Raw genomic sequence first — 16848 nt, 5'->3', positions numbered from 1 at the left:
CTACAAAAACAACTGTATGCGCCAGAAAGCAAAAAGAAGACATTCAGATATTAACGGTGTTAGCCCCTCCTGTGTTAAGATAAGGAAAGGGACAGCCTGACAGGGATAGCCTGACAGGCAGTTTAATTTATTAGAACTACAGGTGAGCAAAAGACACAGCAGAAATAAAATTTACAAGTTAATGAAAAACTGTGTATGAAGGACACTAGAGCTTCTATTAAGGTGACCCTCAAACTTCAGGCTGCATCAGAACCACCTAAATCAGGGTCGACAAATCCAGCCTTCTGCCTGTTTTTGTAAATAAAGTTTTATTGAAACACAGCGACATTCATTTGTGTGCTGTTTACAGCTACTTTCATGCAACAGCAGCAGAACTGAGTAGCTGCAAGACTGTGTGGTCTGCAAAGCCTAAAATATTTACTACCTTGCCTTTTATAGAAAAAGTTGGATGTAGACGGGCTTGCTAAAACATAATTACTGAGCTTTATGCGGAAATTATGATTCAGTAAGTAGGTCTGGGTTGGAGGTTTCAGACTTCACATTTCTATCAAGTTCTCAGGTCATACTCATGCTGCTTCTCTGCGGATCACACTTTGAGACCCATCAAATTTAGGAATTTGCTGACAATTATTCTCCAGTTAAAGTAAATGCAGAGATGGAGAATCCTTCCCTAGGAAGCAATGGCCTAAATGAGTTCATAACAAGAGGCAATGGCTTTAGCCACTGAGCACATAAAAAAATGAACACTGACACAAGACTGTGGAGATTACATCACCAAACAGGTACCAGAGTCGCTAGAAAAAGTCTAGAATCAATTGGAACCATTCACCCTGAAAGGCAAGATGTGGTTGAAGAGACATCCAGTGACATACTGCTCAAGACCTTGTGTAAGGTTTGGGTTTTATTTCAAGAGCCATAAGAAGTCACTAAACAGGAGTGATGTGAGCAGACTTACATTTTTAAAAAGATTACTCTAGTTTCTATATGGATTTGGGAAGACCAACGAACCAGTCAAGATGAAAGCAAAAAATCAGCCAGAAATGATGGTGGGTTAGAAAACTGTGATAGCAGCGAAAATGAAGTTAAGTGAATGGATCTAAAATTTTATTACTGAGGGACTGAATGCATTTGAGGCATGAGGGAAGGATAAATATGATGCCCAAGTTTCTGGTTTCAGCAAATGGGTGGCATTTACCAAGTTCAGAGAGAGTGGTGAATTAAAAGATCGAGGTGAGAATATTAAGTTTGGTTTTGGACTATTCAAGTTTGAGAAATGCTAGTGAACTCTTCCAAGGGAAGCTCTCAAGAAGGCAGTTGGATATTAAAAAAAGCAAAAGTCTTGGCTGAAAAGACATAGGAATATTCTTTCCTATAATCAAGTTTTTCAAGATAGCAGTGAATTTAAAAGACAACTATATGAAATGCTTGTTTTACTTATTTACAATCCTGGTCATTAGCTAAAAGCATGGCCAAAACAAAACAAAACAAAACAGAATAATTAGAGATCATATTGGTTTTCTATTCTAAAAATTACCTGACATATTTTTTCCCAAATTTCATCACATCCAGCTTTTTCTTGAAAGCTAAGGGCCAAGTCATAATTTTCTGCTTCAGACCACACAATCAAAGTGTCCTTGGGAGAAAAAAAAGGAGTCTGAATAATTAAGATACATTATCAAGAACAACTGCAGAGTAAAAGGCAAACCAACCAACAAGGAATTGAGACCAACACTCATTTTTACATTTTGCAACATTGATAGTGGTTATTACCAATGCCTTTCTACACTTCACTTTGTTCTGCTTCTAAGATGAAAACAATGTTTTGCTTAAGGAGGTTTATAAACCAATATATAGAAAGCACTATAAATAAGTACATAAAGTTTACATACTAAAAAAACACAAAGTAAACCTCATACCATTCCTTTGCTTACACATTAAGTTATATGTTATGCCCTGGTCGAAATGCCCAAAGAGGAAGTCTGAGCACATAGTAACTAGGGCATGTCAGGAGGAGGTGATTAAACAAAGCCCCCCCCTCCTCTCTCTGCTCCACTGTCAACATCAGGTATTGTTAAGCTGAGGCACAGAAGTCCTTTATTGGCTAAATTTGTAATAAATGAACATTTACTTGGGCAGATTTTTAAAAAAAAAACTTTGTCAAAGTGCTGTGGTTCAAGAAGCAACAAACTCCTAGCATCTACCACCTCTTCAGTGCTACTCAGATAAACATCAATAAAAATATTTTTAGGGTCTATAATATCCTTTTGAACTTACTGACTGCAGATAAATATAGAGAGTCAAGGTGGTCAACCATTTTAAAAAAGGGCCTCTCATTAAGAGAGGTCTATAAACCATTTTATTTAAGAAATGTTAAATAGTACTAGGGAGTGTCACATTTAAAAAAGATATGGTTATCTTTTTTTCAAACTAGCCCAAAGAGAAGATTAGGAGTGAGTAGAAGTTAACAGTTAGATAAATCTGAGTAAAATATAACGAAAAAATAATTCAATCTAATAAACAGCCAAAAGTAGCCATGCAAAATCTGCCTGTGCATCTATCAGAATGATCAAGATTACTGTTACTGAGGAGGGAACATGACTAGATTATCTTTAAGGTAACTTAAAGGATCTATAATTCTATTACAGTGGTCCTTTTCACTGCCACGAACACCTCTTATGATATACAAATAGATCTCATATTTCAAAGTTTGTCTGCTACTCCTGGGGATGAATCTGGACCTGTATCATGGGATTGAGAACATCTTCTTGACCAAAAGGGGGATGTAAAATGAAACGAAATAAAGTTCCAGTGGCTGAGAGATTTCAAATGGAGTCGACAGGTCACTCTGGGGGACATTCTTATGAACTATATAGATAACACTTTTTAGGTTTTAATGTACTGGAATAGCTAGAAGTAAATACTTGAAACTATCAAACTCCAACTCAGTAGCCTTGACTCTTGAAGATGAGTGTATAACAATGTAGCTGACAAGGGGTGACCAGTGTGATTGTGAAAGCCTTGTGGATCACACTCCCTTTATCCAGTGTATGGATGGATGAGTAGAAAAATGGGAACAAAAAACTAAATGAAAAATAGGGTGGGATGAGGGGGATGGTTTGGGTGTTCGTTTTTCCTTTTATTTTTTATTCTTATTCTGAGTCTCTCTGGTGTAAGGAAAATGTTCAAAAATAGACTGGGGTGATGAATGCATAACTATATGATAGTAGTGTGAACAGTTGATTGTACACCATGGATGACTGTATGGTACATGAATATATTTCAATAAAACTTAATTAAAAAAAAGTTTGTCTGCTAAACTGTGTATTAATGCTGTTCTGTCACTTATATAACTGTTAATCATAAGACATGAGACTGGTAGTCTCTCACTGAATTAAAGTGATGCCAGGCAGAAGCAAATGACAATTTGATTAGGTTGTACAGCATTACTAGTAGGACAAATCCACAATTTTTACTCAGAGCTTTTAAAAATATCTCAAAGACCCTGCTTACTATCTTCAAGGACCTCTAGAGATCCTTGATTCCAGGCAGGCAAAGTGACTGCTATTCAAACTCAGTACTATCTATGCGTGAGTACTGAATAAATACCACTTGATGACAGTGCTAATAGGTACTAAGAAAAATATTTAATTTCAGATCTTTCTTGTTGGTCAAAATGGTACAAGAAAGAGAGTGTACTCAAATTGAAAATTATCTTCAAAAACTGTAACATCATTATAAAGCCCTATTCAGGTATGTAAGAATTCAGAATTCTATCAACACTCAGTTGCTATTTAGGAAGATACCAATATTCCTTCTGCACTAGCATCTATAACACCAAGGGAAGACATTTAGCTATGTTAGCAGCTAATTATCGCATAAATGCTCACTTTTTTTAAAGGAAGGAACAAGGAAACTGTTTTAGTTTTAACTTTTTTTTTAATTAAAATGATTGATTTATACACTACAGAGATTGGCAGAAATTCTATTTTAGAATTATGTGATGAATTTTTCATTATATAAAAGAATCAAATGGGATATAATTTTCATTCAGTCACTAAATTTAAAGGATAAAATGCAAGATGAAAACGTCTTCAAAATTTTACCTGTTGTTTCTGGTATGCAGTGTTAGGATTGATTTTGGACTCTAAAAGCAGAGAACCTAGTAAATAGAAATAGAAAAGACATTGCATCATATTATACTCCCTTATATACATACACATTTCCTTTATTGAACACAGAACTTCGATTAATGAGAAATTCGTCATTTTAAAAATAATACAGGTTTAAATATAATGTACATCTTTAACAGGAAGGACATGACAATCTGGAACAGGCATGACTACTGGATGGTAACAGAAGTTCTAACAATTTATTGACAGCATAGGGCAGTGACAGCACAGTGTGATCAACCCAGATGACATGGGTTTAAATCTTCGATATACTGTGTTGACTCAGACTGTAAAACTAAAATGTGAATTCATTTGCAAAAAGTTTACAACATCAAGCATATCATCCATCACCCAAGTACATTCCCAAATTACACTTAACCTTCAAAAAGTCTGGTATTTCTGTATCCTAATACAGAAATTGCCACACTTTTCCATCTTCAAATAATCAATCTATTCCTCATTGTAAACTAATCTGCACATTACCAATTATTCCCAGGCAGTACAATAAGACACTCATGATAGTTACGAAGTAACTACTGCTCTGTGTGAAAAAAACAAATTTTAAGACTATGAAATTATCATCCTCTCCCTTCAAAAACCAGTTCCATTTTATCCTCCTGGTGCATTACCTGGACCAAAAAAAAAAAAAAGTTTGGAAAGAAGCAGTTTTCTCTGCAGCTGCCTCTCCTCCACAGCTTTCAGTCTTTCTTACATTGCTTTACCCATTCAAAAGAGACAAGACAGTTGAGAAAAGGTGCTCTGAACATTTACAAATTTAGTTTGTTTTTATGTTAAAAACCAGCTGATGCTGTCCCATATAGTGATCATTCACTAAATGCTCAGAATGGTAGTGATACTGAATATGGTAAAGTGTTGGGATGATTTAATATGTTAATGCCCTGTGCATATGAACAACTTTCCCACTACACACCAATCTTCACACTGTGTCTAGCAGCACAGGTGAACTGCTCAACCCAAAACTACCTCTTTTCTGCACCTAAGGTATCTGAACATCCTCAACATTAGTGCCCCTCCAATTCACTTTATGCACAAAGGGATCTTTATTTTGGTGATTACTAAGAATTCTGCTAATAATGTGTAACAAGAAAAAGCAGCAAATGCATTAAAATAATACTCTATGACCCAAGTCCCTTATAAATACTTCTTCCTCTATATTAGTAAATATTCTCTTTCATTTTTTTTTTTTAACTACGAGAACAAAAATTGTTTTCTATTATTTTCCATTGAAATCATAAAGTATGTCAGGTACATTATGGATCATACTTTAAAAGATAAGTCAGGGCATGCATTTATATTTACAACATGTTTTCTGTGAGAAATACATTCCAAAAAACCTACTTTGAAATGCAATTTATGTCCTCAAAAAGTAATCCACCACTAGAAAACTACATAAATAATACAATGAACACAAAATTCGGATTACATTATAAAATCATATTTCAGAAGACACATGAAGTGTAATGGCATAGAATCACACCAAGAAAGTAAAGTGATTTTAAAATTTCAAGTATGCAAACACAAGTGACAATGATACCATCTTTTAACTGTGTGAAAAGCCAACATATAGAATGGGATAAAATATCTGCAAATCATGTATCTGGTAAGAGACTTGTATCCGGAATATATAAAGAACTCTTATAACTCATTAATAAAAAGACAACAATTTAAAAATGGGCAAGGATATGAACAGACATTTCTCCAAGAAAGATATACAAATAGCCAATAAGCAAATGAAAAAATACTCAACACCATCAGTCATTAGGGAAATGCAAATCAAAACCACAATGAGATACACTTCACACCCAATAGGATGGCTATTATCGTAAAAATGGAAAATAACAAGTGTTAGCCAGGATGTGGAATACTTCTACCCTTCATACATTACTGGTGGGAAGGTAAAATGGGGCATCCACTTTGGAAAACAGTTTGGTAGTTCCTCAGAATGTTAAACGTAAAGTTACCCAGCAATTCCACTCTTACGTATACCTAGGAGAAACGAAAACATATGCCCATACAAACACCTGTACACAAATGTTCACAGCAGCACTATTCATAATAGCCAAAAAGTAGATACAAAAACCCAAATGTCCATCAAGTGATGGAATGGATAACTAAAATGTGATATGTCTGTAAAACAAAATACTATTCAGCAATAAAAAAAGAGAAATGAAATCTTGTCAAATGCTACAACATGGATGAACCTTGAAAATAACATGCTATGTAGAAGAAACCAGTCACAAAAGACAACATATTGTATGACTGCATTTATATGACATGTCCAGAGAATGCAAATTTAGAGAAAGAAAGTGGATTAGTGGTTGTTTAGGACTTTAGGGGAAAGGGGAGGATGGTAATGGGTGAATGTTGTCTCAAATGAAATTGTGGTGATGGATGAACCTATGAGTATACTAAAAAAATTTAACTGTACATTTTAAATGGGTAAGTTATGTATGTATGTGAATTATATCAATAAAGCTATTAAAATAAATTAACATACAAGAATCTATACAATGGAATACCATATAGTAATGTTAATGAATGAACCAAACATATATGAATGCAGCAACATATATGAATCTTAGAAACATAAAGAGTGAAAGAAGCCTAATACAAAAGTACATACACTATAATTCCATTTGTAGAAAATCAGCCTAAGTTCTACAAGTTAAGGTGGTGGTTATCCATGGGAAGGGACACAGGATAGGATTCTAGAGTGCTACTTACATTCTATTTCTTCATTTGAGTGATGGCTATTTTGTGAAAATTCATCAAGCTGAATACTGATGATCTGTGTACTTTTTTGATGTGTTATACTTCAAATAAAAAGTTTAAATAAAATGTTAAAGGGAAAGGGTCAACAGCAGCAGGCACAGGATGTTGCAGCTGTGTATCACTTCAAGCTGAGCTTTTAAGAAAAGACAGACCCCCTTGAGTTGGCAGCAGCTAAAGCAAAGCAAAAAAAAATTAGCAGTGGCATGCCATTTTCAGCTACCTAATATCAATTAGCAATTATCTTCCAATTATCAGTTTGCTTCTGCATTGGCTTCAGAACTCTCAGAACTGTTTACAGGATTAGGGCAATTAGAAAGGAAAAATCACAGTTGAAAGTATGAAGTAGTCACAGATCTGGGTATGCCTGGGTTTCTTCCTGAAGTCCTGGCTAAAACAAGAATAAACACATGTAGTTATACTAAAACCTTCTAGTGTTGACAAGTTTTTTTTTTTCCTCTGGGTCATTCCATATGATGCATTGTTAGAGGGAAAATCTCGCTTAAAATCAATTTCAGTCATTTCCATGACTTTGGTCTGGGAGATCACTTTAGGAAGTCCAGTTCTGTTTCCCAAATATCAAGTTCCCTAAGAGAGTACTAGGCTGTAAAAGCTAGGGCATGGAAAACTAACCTAGTCTTTTGGTCTTCAGTAAGATGAAACCAAAAGACATACTTCTACTTTACTCCTAGTTCCCCTTTTATACTATTTTATGCCACTAATGGGGGCACTGTGTTAAATAAATACAGTCTAATACCATGCTACTTTTAAATGAGATAGATCTATGCATCCTGACATAAACAGATGCACAAAATATATAGCTAAAATGGAGGTGCTTACACTCAGGAAATGAGTGAACAATGAAATAGGAGAGGATACTGCTCAGAACATCACCAAGACAGCTGCAGACAGAAGCAGTCACACAGTGCTATCAAGAAAAAGTGCATAGAACAAATAGTACAATTATCAGTTCTGACAATTAAGTCATTAAAAATGTTCCCTCCCTTGCTGTATGACAGTTTGGTTCTTCCCATAAAAAGAAATGTGAGGGCCTTTCTTATATCCTGTTGCCAACTCCCACCACACTCCCATCAAAACAAAACAAAAACACATCTGGGGAGTAGGTGCAAGATGAGAGCCAACTAGCAGAGATTTGAGACCCAATCTTTGAAACAAATGACACACACACACGCAAGATTAGTGAAAATATTTTCAAATGGGAAAATTTCACATAAAAATCTAGGTTTCTGAGTGCAGAAAAAAAGATCCACTGAACTATTCCATTAAGGAGTTCATGATAAGAAAAATAATACCTACATCTCACAGGATTACCATGAGTATTAACTGAAAGTTTATATTAAAGTGCTTTCCCCAATATCTAGTACATAAATGACATTCAAACAATATTCTGTTTTTTAGTACATGATCACATTTAAGTGGCATCATCATACTGTTGTATGAAAAACTAGTAATGATGATCCAGGAACACATTACAAGCAAAAAGTTAACCAACACAGATTCAGTATATCATTTAGGAAAGCATTCTAGTATGCAACATTTGGGAAGCATTTCATGAAAACTGCCAACATTTTAATATTTCTGATACACAAAGATAAATGGAAAATCCACTCATTCAGAAGATCTCATTTCCTTTCACTGGCTAAATGAGGCATTATAAATAGTACCTATAACCTTTATGATTCTGTCTTCAGTATTAACCAACCAAAAACCAGATTTAGGTAGTATGGACGAACTTCATTTGGGGTTAAGAAACTTAGGTCCTGGCCTTAGTTCTAATTTGGATAAATACTGAAGGATTTCAGAATAAATATCTTAGCCCTGTAACCCTGATTAAGCTGTTCAAGACTTGAGGCCTCTTAGCTATGTTGTCTTTACCTATGTTCAAAGTCAAGGACAAGGACTTAGGTAAATGCTATCAGATGGAAGAAAGCACCACCAAGAATGACTTACTGGAAGTCCAAACACTCATCAGAGTAAAAAACCAGTGTAAGCTTTAAAACTATGGCAAGTGTGTGTTCTGTTTCTTTCCTGAAACCACCCCCCATCACCCCAACAATTTACACAATGACATTTAGAAACTGAAATGAAATCTCAGGGAAAAACTTGGTAACATTATATTAAAAGCTTCCAACACACTTAAAACTCCATCAGCTATAACCTGTGTAGCTGATGGCCCTTAAACTTTTCAAAGTGAAAACTTTCCCCCAATTCTGACACTGAGCTCTTCTTGGTAGCTAAATATAAAACTGGAATGCTTACTGTATGCAAGATTCTATACCATTTACTGGTTCATAAGAATAGCAGAGAAAAAAACGCTGATGCTATCTCTCTTCATTTCTCCCACCACAGTAAAGGAAAAAAAAGTTTTTCACCAAAGTGTTCTGACCTCCTTTTCTAATTATAGTAGGTATAAAGGTAGACCCACCTACAACCAAGGTAGAATTCTATAAAGAGGCTGAAGAATGGGATTCCAGTTTTACCATTAGTTAGCAATGCTACACTGAACAAAACATTTCCTCATTTCTAATTTTCCCCATGTTCCAACAGTTCATAAACTCTGAAACAGACAAGTCAAACAGATAAAATATTTTGAAATATAAAAATACTTTATAAAACTTAAGACTAAAAACCAAGCATAAGAACAGTATTCTTGATGCTTGACAAATAATGCAGAATATCAGCATGGATAGGATTTTATATCCAAAGACATCCTTCAGCATATGGAGAAATTTATTTACTTCTCTTTAGTAATACTAAAACTCGTGGGTGAAGGCAGTAAAAACCATAATGGAGAAACAAAATAGAATGATTTGAACACAAAATGAGAAGTCAGTGAGCTAACAAGTAGGTATGGCATAAACAGAAAGAAGAAAAAACAATACTAAATAATCTTTGCTGGAAGATGTAACATTGTAAGTACATGGCTATTCTGCCAAGAGGAACCTACTCAATTAGGATGAAATCCAGGAAATGGGCTCCATAGCTTGGTGGGGCATCTGTCACCTCCAAAAAGGGATGCAGATCTACCCAGCCACTCAGCATCTGACTGGAAGGGCAAACGCACCCATGGCAAATCTGCCCTGTAACATGGAGGCCACAAACACTTGCATTCAGAAATTGCCTTCCTGATTCTTAGGTAAGTTTATGAGCACCTCCAACAAGAACTGAGCCTGCAGTTGAGATACAGCATTATTACAGTCTCCCTGCCTCTAACTTAGACCCAAATGATGAGAAAATGAAAACTATACAACCTTGCTATACTTATGTCGAAACTGTAAACATTTTTTTTAATCCCCAAACTGTTTGTAATTTATAAGCACTATGTATAGCAGATACTGTCCTGGGCTTGAAATAAATGACTTGAATTTGAATCCCAAACCTACTTCTTAATAGATAAATGACTTTGGGCAAGTTTCTCCACCTTTCTGAGAGCACAGACCTATAAAAAAGTGATACCACCACCTATTTCACAGGGATGCAAAAGCCCCCATCACCCTAGCTAGCACAGGGCAGTTTCTTACAAAACTAGCTGAAACGGAAAATAGCAGCCTATTTCTAAAGTGGAAAATTTACACATTGGAAAATTTTCTAATTTTTACAGACTACAAAATATTTGCATAAGTGTTAAAAATCAAATATTTATATTGTTTTAAAGAAATGGTCGGAAAATCTAAGGAATCTTGTAAAACAGCTATGGGTAAATTAGTACTGGACTCATTCAATCCGGTAGCTTTGGAAAAACAAAAACGCCCAATGATTAGGTCCTGCCCAAGTACAGAAAAGCTCAATAATTTTGTTTCTATTGAGTAAATGACCCATTTTATAGAAAATCAGAAACTTTCCATTTTGTTCATTACAATGAAAAGAAAATCTCAATTATCCTATAATGGAGAATGGAGGAAGCACACAAATAATGAATGACCCAAATAGCAGTTAATACAAAACTTTCAATGTGTGGTTTGAAGATAATCCATACTTTTAAATATCTTTTGGCTAAAAATTATTTTCATTTTCTTTGAATTAAACCAAGTCTAAGTATAAAGCAGCAAATGCCAGTAGATATCAATATGGCTTCATTGTTAGTTAATAATAATAATTAAATGATAATTGATAATACCTAACTTCAAGCCATAGGCTACAAGTCTCAATCAAACCCAGACTGGCTGGAGTTTGAACACCAGCTTTGCCTCTTAACCTAGCCACATGATCATAAGCAACCTATTTAGCTTCTCTAAGCCTCAGTCTCCCTATGCATAAAACAGCTAATAATAGTCTACATTATCTAATGATTTATAAAATACTCTACTTTAATAACCTACTTCAGAGGAGTGCTGATATAAGTCAATACTAGTAAACTGCCTGAAGATTCTCTGGCATATAATAGGCACTCAATAAATTCTGACTGTTACTCCTTTTTGGAGATTTCCCTTTAGAAAAAATGTTAATCATTGAACTTTATTTACAATATTGTTATTTACAATAATATTTCACAAGCATGTTGGAATTTTTTCAGTTCATTGTTTGGATTTAATTTTCCTTACAACTTAAATTTAACAAGTAATCATCAGTGATTTAGTTTCGCTCTAAACTGATTTTTCCAAAGTGGTAAAAATCAAAATAAGAAAACAATCAGATTCCTATATTATCATGTTAGAAGACTATGATTCCCCATGAGAGTATGACATTAAGCCTTAATACTTAAAAATAAACAAAGAGCTTTATATAACAAATCAAACACATGATGTGAAGTTTTTATGTATTATTTTTATCTAATGAGATTTCAAAGATCCACATGCTTTCATTTCAAAAATTCACAGCATGCTTTCATCTCAAAAAGTAACCAAACCTAAAAGCAAAGCCTACACTTTCCAACCCATATGTAAGAAGGTTCCAAATGTCCAAAGATGTAGCACATTAACATTCGACAAATTCGTATTTTAAAAGGCAAATAATAAATAGATCTTGGAGAAATATCCTTAACGTATTCAAAACTTTAAAAAATGCCTCCAAAAGGAAATAATTTTTCTCCAGTTTTAAGTTAATTTGTGTAGTCTTATAATTTATGGATAATATAATCCAAATTACCCCTTTCCAATTCAATGTCCCTAGAATCTCCAGTCACGGGTGAGTTTTGTTTGTTTTCATGGAACTGGAGTTCTGGGTAGAGGATCCAATTGAAGCAGACTGCTTGAAATGAGTTTGTAATAGTTGAGACACAGAACGATTACGAATAACAATAAACTGGAAGTAAGCTACTATAAAATCGTAGGCTGTAACGTAACAAGACAGACGGAAGAAAACAATTTGAAAATAGTTTTACCTGAGGTGAATACATTCTTTAAATAAACGAGATTCACAGTATGCCATTAAGAGAAGTGGCAGTCCTTAAAAGAAATAGGTCTTTAAAAATGCGACTGTTATTTTCAAACAACTTGGTCTTTGAACTCTGAGACTTGTTTCAAAATATGTGCAGCACGAACACTAGGGCAGATGTGAAACGTTTTAAAAGTATCTGCCAACTTCTCCCCACCTGTTAACTAAGCCAAAATATGAATTTATACTTGAACAATCAAAATTCTCGCAAAAGTTGATTCCAATTTTGCAGGACTTTTACAGACTAAAACTTCACGCAAAATTCTGCTTTACTACCCAGAAAAAGACAACTAACACTGGCGAACACAAATCTATCTTCTCACGGCAAAGAAGCATTTTCTCTGCCGAGGGTAACTGCCAGACCCATGAACCAGTGTTGCCAACTTGCAACCGGAACAGAAAGATGTAGCGGAGATAATGTTCAAATGAGAGTGAAAACGAGATAAAATGCTCTTCAGAGAAAGAAAGCGCTAACTTTCTTAGTTCCAAGAAAAAGTTTTATGACTGCCTTACAAACGGGTGGATTAAGGCAGAAGATCGGATTAACCAGTCCCCTTCTCAAGGTCACTCTAGGCGCGCAAAAGAACAACACACTCCCGGCTGCCGATCGCCAGGTCCCCGACCCCTCCACACTCAGGGCGGCAGAGCTCAAAGGAGCTTGGATCTACACGAGCCCAAATAAAAGACCAGACACTCTGAGAAAGGACACTTCGAGCGTTCTCCAGGGGCTCCCTAGGGCCCGCCCTCCCACGAGGCGGCTGCCGCCCCCAGCCCCAGCCGCCCCCTCCGTTCTCACCGGGAGAGGGTCACCACCCCCAGGGGACCACAGAGGAGGCCCACAGCAGCAGGGGCGGCGAGGGTCCGGTCGCGAGGGGCGCTTCACCTACCGTCGCTCTCGGCCCTGACAAGCAGGGACATGCCCTTCAGCCGCTCCACGTAGCCCGACGACACATGCCCGGTGCCTCGGTCGTCCCACTGCCGATCCTCGTTGAGGGTGTAAACCTTCACCCGCCGCCGGGTGTCGGTCATCGTGCCGCCCGGGGGCCGGGCCGGGGCCCCGCCGGAGTGGCCCGGGGTTTGGGGGAGGCGGGAGGGCGCCCGCAAGCCGACCGCTCCCCGGCCTCACTGCCGCCACTGGCCGCCGCGGGGCCGCGCCGCCGTCCGCATGGCCCGCTCCCGGGACCGAGCTTTGGGCCGCCGCCTTTCCTCGCCTCCGGCTCCTTGGCACTATTGTCCAGGCCTGGCGAGCCCCGCCGCCCCGAGAAAGGGAGGCAGCGCTGCGCGCGGCCTTTTCCCCGCCGCGCTAAGAACTCGGGGCGCGGGTCACCGTCTTGCTCCCGCCTTCGCCATGAACTCTGCGAAGTCGCTTCCCGCGTCGCCGACGCCTCCTCAGGCCGCTACCGCCGCCATGTTTTCCTTCCTCATACCTGGCTCTGCCACCGCAGTCGGTGGCTCCGCTCCGCTCCTCCCGCTTAAAATGTCCTAACCCGACGGGCGCCTAGCTCCTGCTGCTACTGCTATCACTGCTCGTTACATTCCGAGGGCCCGCAGCGGCCGGAGCACTCCTGGCTGTTGGAAGTCCCTTCCCTTCGCTGCCGCCACCACCTCTTCCGTCTTCCTCAGAAAGCCAAAGCCGCCGCCATCTTGGTTCGCCCCTCAATAGCGGCGCGCGGGGCTTCCCAGGCAGCAGCTGCAGGGGCGACCCGTTAGCCCCACCATTTAAAGAGATAGAAGCGAGGCTGAGCGCCTCGCTGCGGCGGAGGCCCCGGACGGAGGCGGGAGGCGGGCGCCGAGTTGCCTAGGTGGCGGGAGCGGGAGCTGGGTAGGCCGAGGGCTGGTCGCGCCGGTGACGGCCCTAGGCTCCCTCGCGCTTCCCTGCACGCACCGCCGTGCGCGCGCGGAGCGGCGTGTGCGTCCGTCGCGCCCTGTGTTCGTCATCAACCCCGCTCCAGGATTCGGAAGGGGTGTGGGGTTGGTTTGCAGCCTTTGCGTTCCCGGCCTGCTTTCATTCAGCGACGCCTTTGGCGTCTCCGGCTTCCAGTTTGCCGGCTGCCTCCCCTGGTGGGGTCTGTGTGCAGCCACCGCTGCCCCTGCTCTGATGGGACCGGGCGGCTAGGGCCTGGGGCTCTAACCACGGCGCGCCCATCTCCGAAAGTGTCCTTTCCGGGCCGCCTTTGGGGCTGGGCTGGACACTCGAGACCCACCCGGTCGCGGGGTTCGGGAGGCGCTGGAGCCTTGTGTACTTCAGGCAGGTCTTTGGGATGGAATTGAAAAGCTTCCGGGAAAGGCCACAGGATTGGTCAGCGAGGCCAGCCGCGCGGCTTGGGAGCAGCGTGAGGCACGCACTGTCGTGGCGAGTCTAGAAACTTGGCCGTTTTAGTTCTCGAGGTCTGGGATTAAGCTCGGAGTGACGATTCAAAAACCTGATTTTGCAATCCCGCTACCTCCGTTCCTTTTTTCTTGATCAGAACTTCTGTTTTCTAGCCCTCGTTAAAAAAAAGAACATGAGGGGCTTGTAAAGACAAATGCAATACTGTATCATCAGAATGAGTAATTCTCAACATTAAATATTGTTTTTTGTTTTGTTGAACACCAGCTTTTTTAAAACATTTATTTTTTAAAACTTTATTGTTTACAAAATACATAAATAAATAAAATAAGTGAATTAAATAGCATTTTCATTCCTATCATGCAAATAGCTACCACTCTGGGGGCTTTTACTATTTTCCAGACTGTCTAGGGCAGTGCTGTCATTGGAAATATAATGCGAGTAATGTGTGATTTTGAAGTTTTCTAGAAGCTAATTTTTTGAAAAGTAAAAGAAACAGATGAAATTCATTTTGTTGTATTTTATTTAATGTATTTTCAAAATATTTCAACATGTGATCATATAAAAGATGCTAATGAGGTATTTTACATTTTTTTCGTACTGTCTACAAAATCTAATGTGTAATTTACCCTTAGAGCAAATCTGTTCAAATACCAAGTTTTAATTGGAAATTCCTGATCTGTGTTTAGATTTTGTTAAATTTTCATTTACAAAAAGTAGATTCACATACTCAAGTTGTTCTAAACATACTTAAAATTTTCCCAAAAATGGAAGCAAGTATCTTTTTTTAATTTAAAATTTAATTAGTTGAAATTAAGTAAAATTAAAAATTCAGGTCCTCCGTGGCACTAACCACATTTCAAGTGCTCAGTAGCCACTTGTGGCTAGTGACTACTGTTTTGGCACGTTCAGGTGCCTATCAGGTGTGTAACGTTGCCATGAGTTTTGTAATAATCCTGCAGTGTAGTTTGTGTTATACTCATCTAATTTAAAAAGAGGTCTTAATAGCATGACCAACCTTCCTTGTTTACTTGGGGCTGACGGGTTTCCCGGTTCGTGGAACTTTCAGTTTCAAAATCAGTAGTTGAGAACTTTTCCCATGATATCAAATGCAAAGAAGTGCTTGTGAAGAGCACCCTGCAACTTACATCATTTAAAAACAAAAATGGTTGCTTTTTCTGAAACGTAAACTAATTTCAAGCATCTGGGCATGAGAGCAGTTTTAAATTTATTCTATGACATAATTAAATTTATTCACATGTTAATATTAATTTGATCCTTAAACCAAACGTGAAATAAATAACTTATTTGTGGAAAAGTATACTTTTCCTTATAAAATTCTTTTAAGATAAATTAAAGACCAGGAATTGTTAAATGGAAAAAGGTTAAAATTGTATCTTATGTTACAAATAATATTTAAGATTAGGTTTAAATGAACTTCTAATACAGTCTTAAATAAGAGCCAAAAAAAAAAAAAAAAAAAGCCAAAACACTTCAACTTATAATCATTTAAAAATCATGTACCATGTAGAAATGGTACAGGATTAAAGAATTCCTAAGGGAGTTTGATACGGGAATTTGTAAGTCACAAAAAATACATTGTCATAATGCTCAAGGGTTTGGGAGTTGAATTGTGAATTCAGGTTCTGCCTCAGTGTGCAAGTTTCTTAACCTCTCTGTGCCTGCTTCTACATCTGTAAAATAGAAATAATTTCTAGGGCAGTTGTAAGCATTAAATAAGATACTGATTCCTCCTTTGCTGTAAACACAATGAGCCCTTGTACCTTCTTCACCTACATGCATAACATAAACTTGTGAAATATGTATTGGAGCCTATTCATCACGAGATATTTCTACCTACTCTGTGTTACTTATCCACATTGCATTCATCGTTGTATAGTGTTGTCTGCTTTAAACTAAAACTCTGGAAAGAACAGGAGAGTGCGCCATCCACATGCCCTCTGTGTTTGACAGTGAAGACCATGGTGGCTGCGTGGTGGGAGGGGCATGCCATTACACGATAGAAGAGTGGAGTCCTAGTTTTGATTCAGCCACTAAGTTAGTGATCTTGGATAAGACCCTTAACCTCTCTGGGCCTTATTTCTAATCTGAATGAGATGATTTTTGAGAACACTTTTAGCTTTCAAATTCCATAAGTGTGCAACG

At 38.2% G+C, this 16848-nt stretch overlaps 1 protein-coding gene across 2 annotated transcripts in view; it reads right to left on the bottom strand.

Annotated features, from left to right (window-relative positions):
* Positions 1 to 14228, bottom strand: part of PPP4R3A (protein phosphatase 4 regulatory subunit 3A) — a 34208-nt gene extending 19980 nt beyond the window's left edge. For both annotated transcript variants that reach the window (XM_037832051.1, XM_037832052.1), the window contains exons 1-3: positions 13241 to 14228; positions 4104 to 4159; positions 1535 to 1633 (exon numbers count right to left, since the gene is read on the bottom strand). In XM_037832051.1, coding sequence (XP_037687979.1) covers positions 1535 to 1633; positions 4104 to 4159; positions 13241 to 13382 — 297 coding nt within the window. In that variant the 5' untranslated portion in view covers positions 13383 to 14228. The remainder of the gene's footprint in view (positions 1 to 1534; positions 1634 to 4103; positions 4160 to 13240) is intronic.
* Between the last annotated feature and the right edge of the window lie 2620 nt (positions 14229 to 16848).

Source organism: Choloepus didactylus, chromosome 4 (assembly GCF_015220235.1).
Source record: "Choloepus didactylus isolate mChoDid1 chromosome 4, mChoDid1.pri, whole genome shotgun sequence".
Lineage (NCBI taxonomy): Eukaryota > Metazoa > Chordata > Mammalia > Pilosa > Megalonychidae > Choloepus > Choloepus didactylus.
Note: the sequence above shows the minus strand (reverse complement) of the source record. Positions and strands in the feature narration are given on the sequence as shown.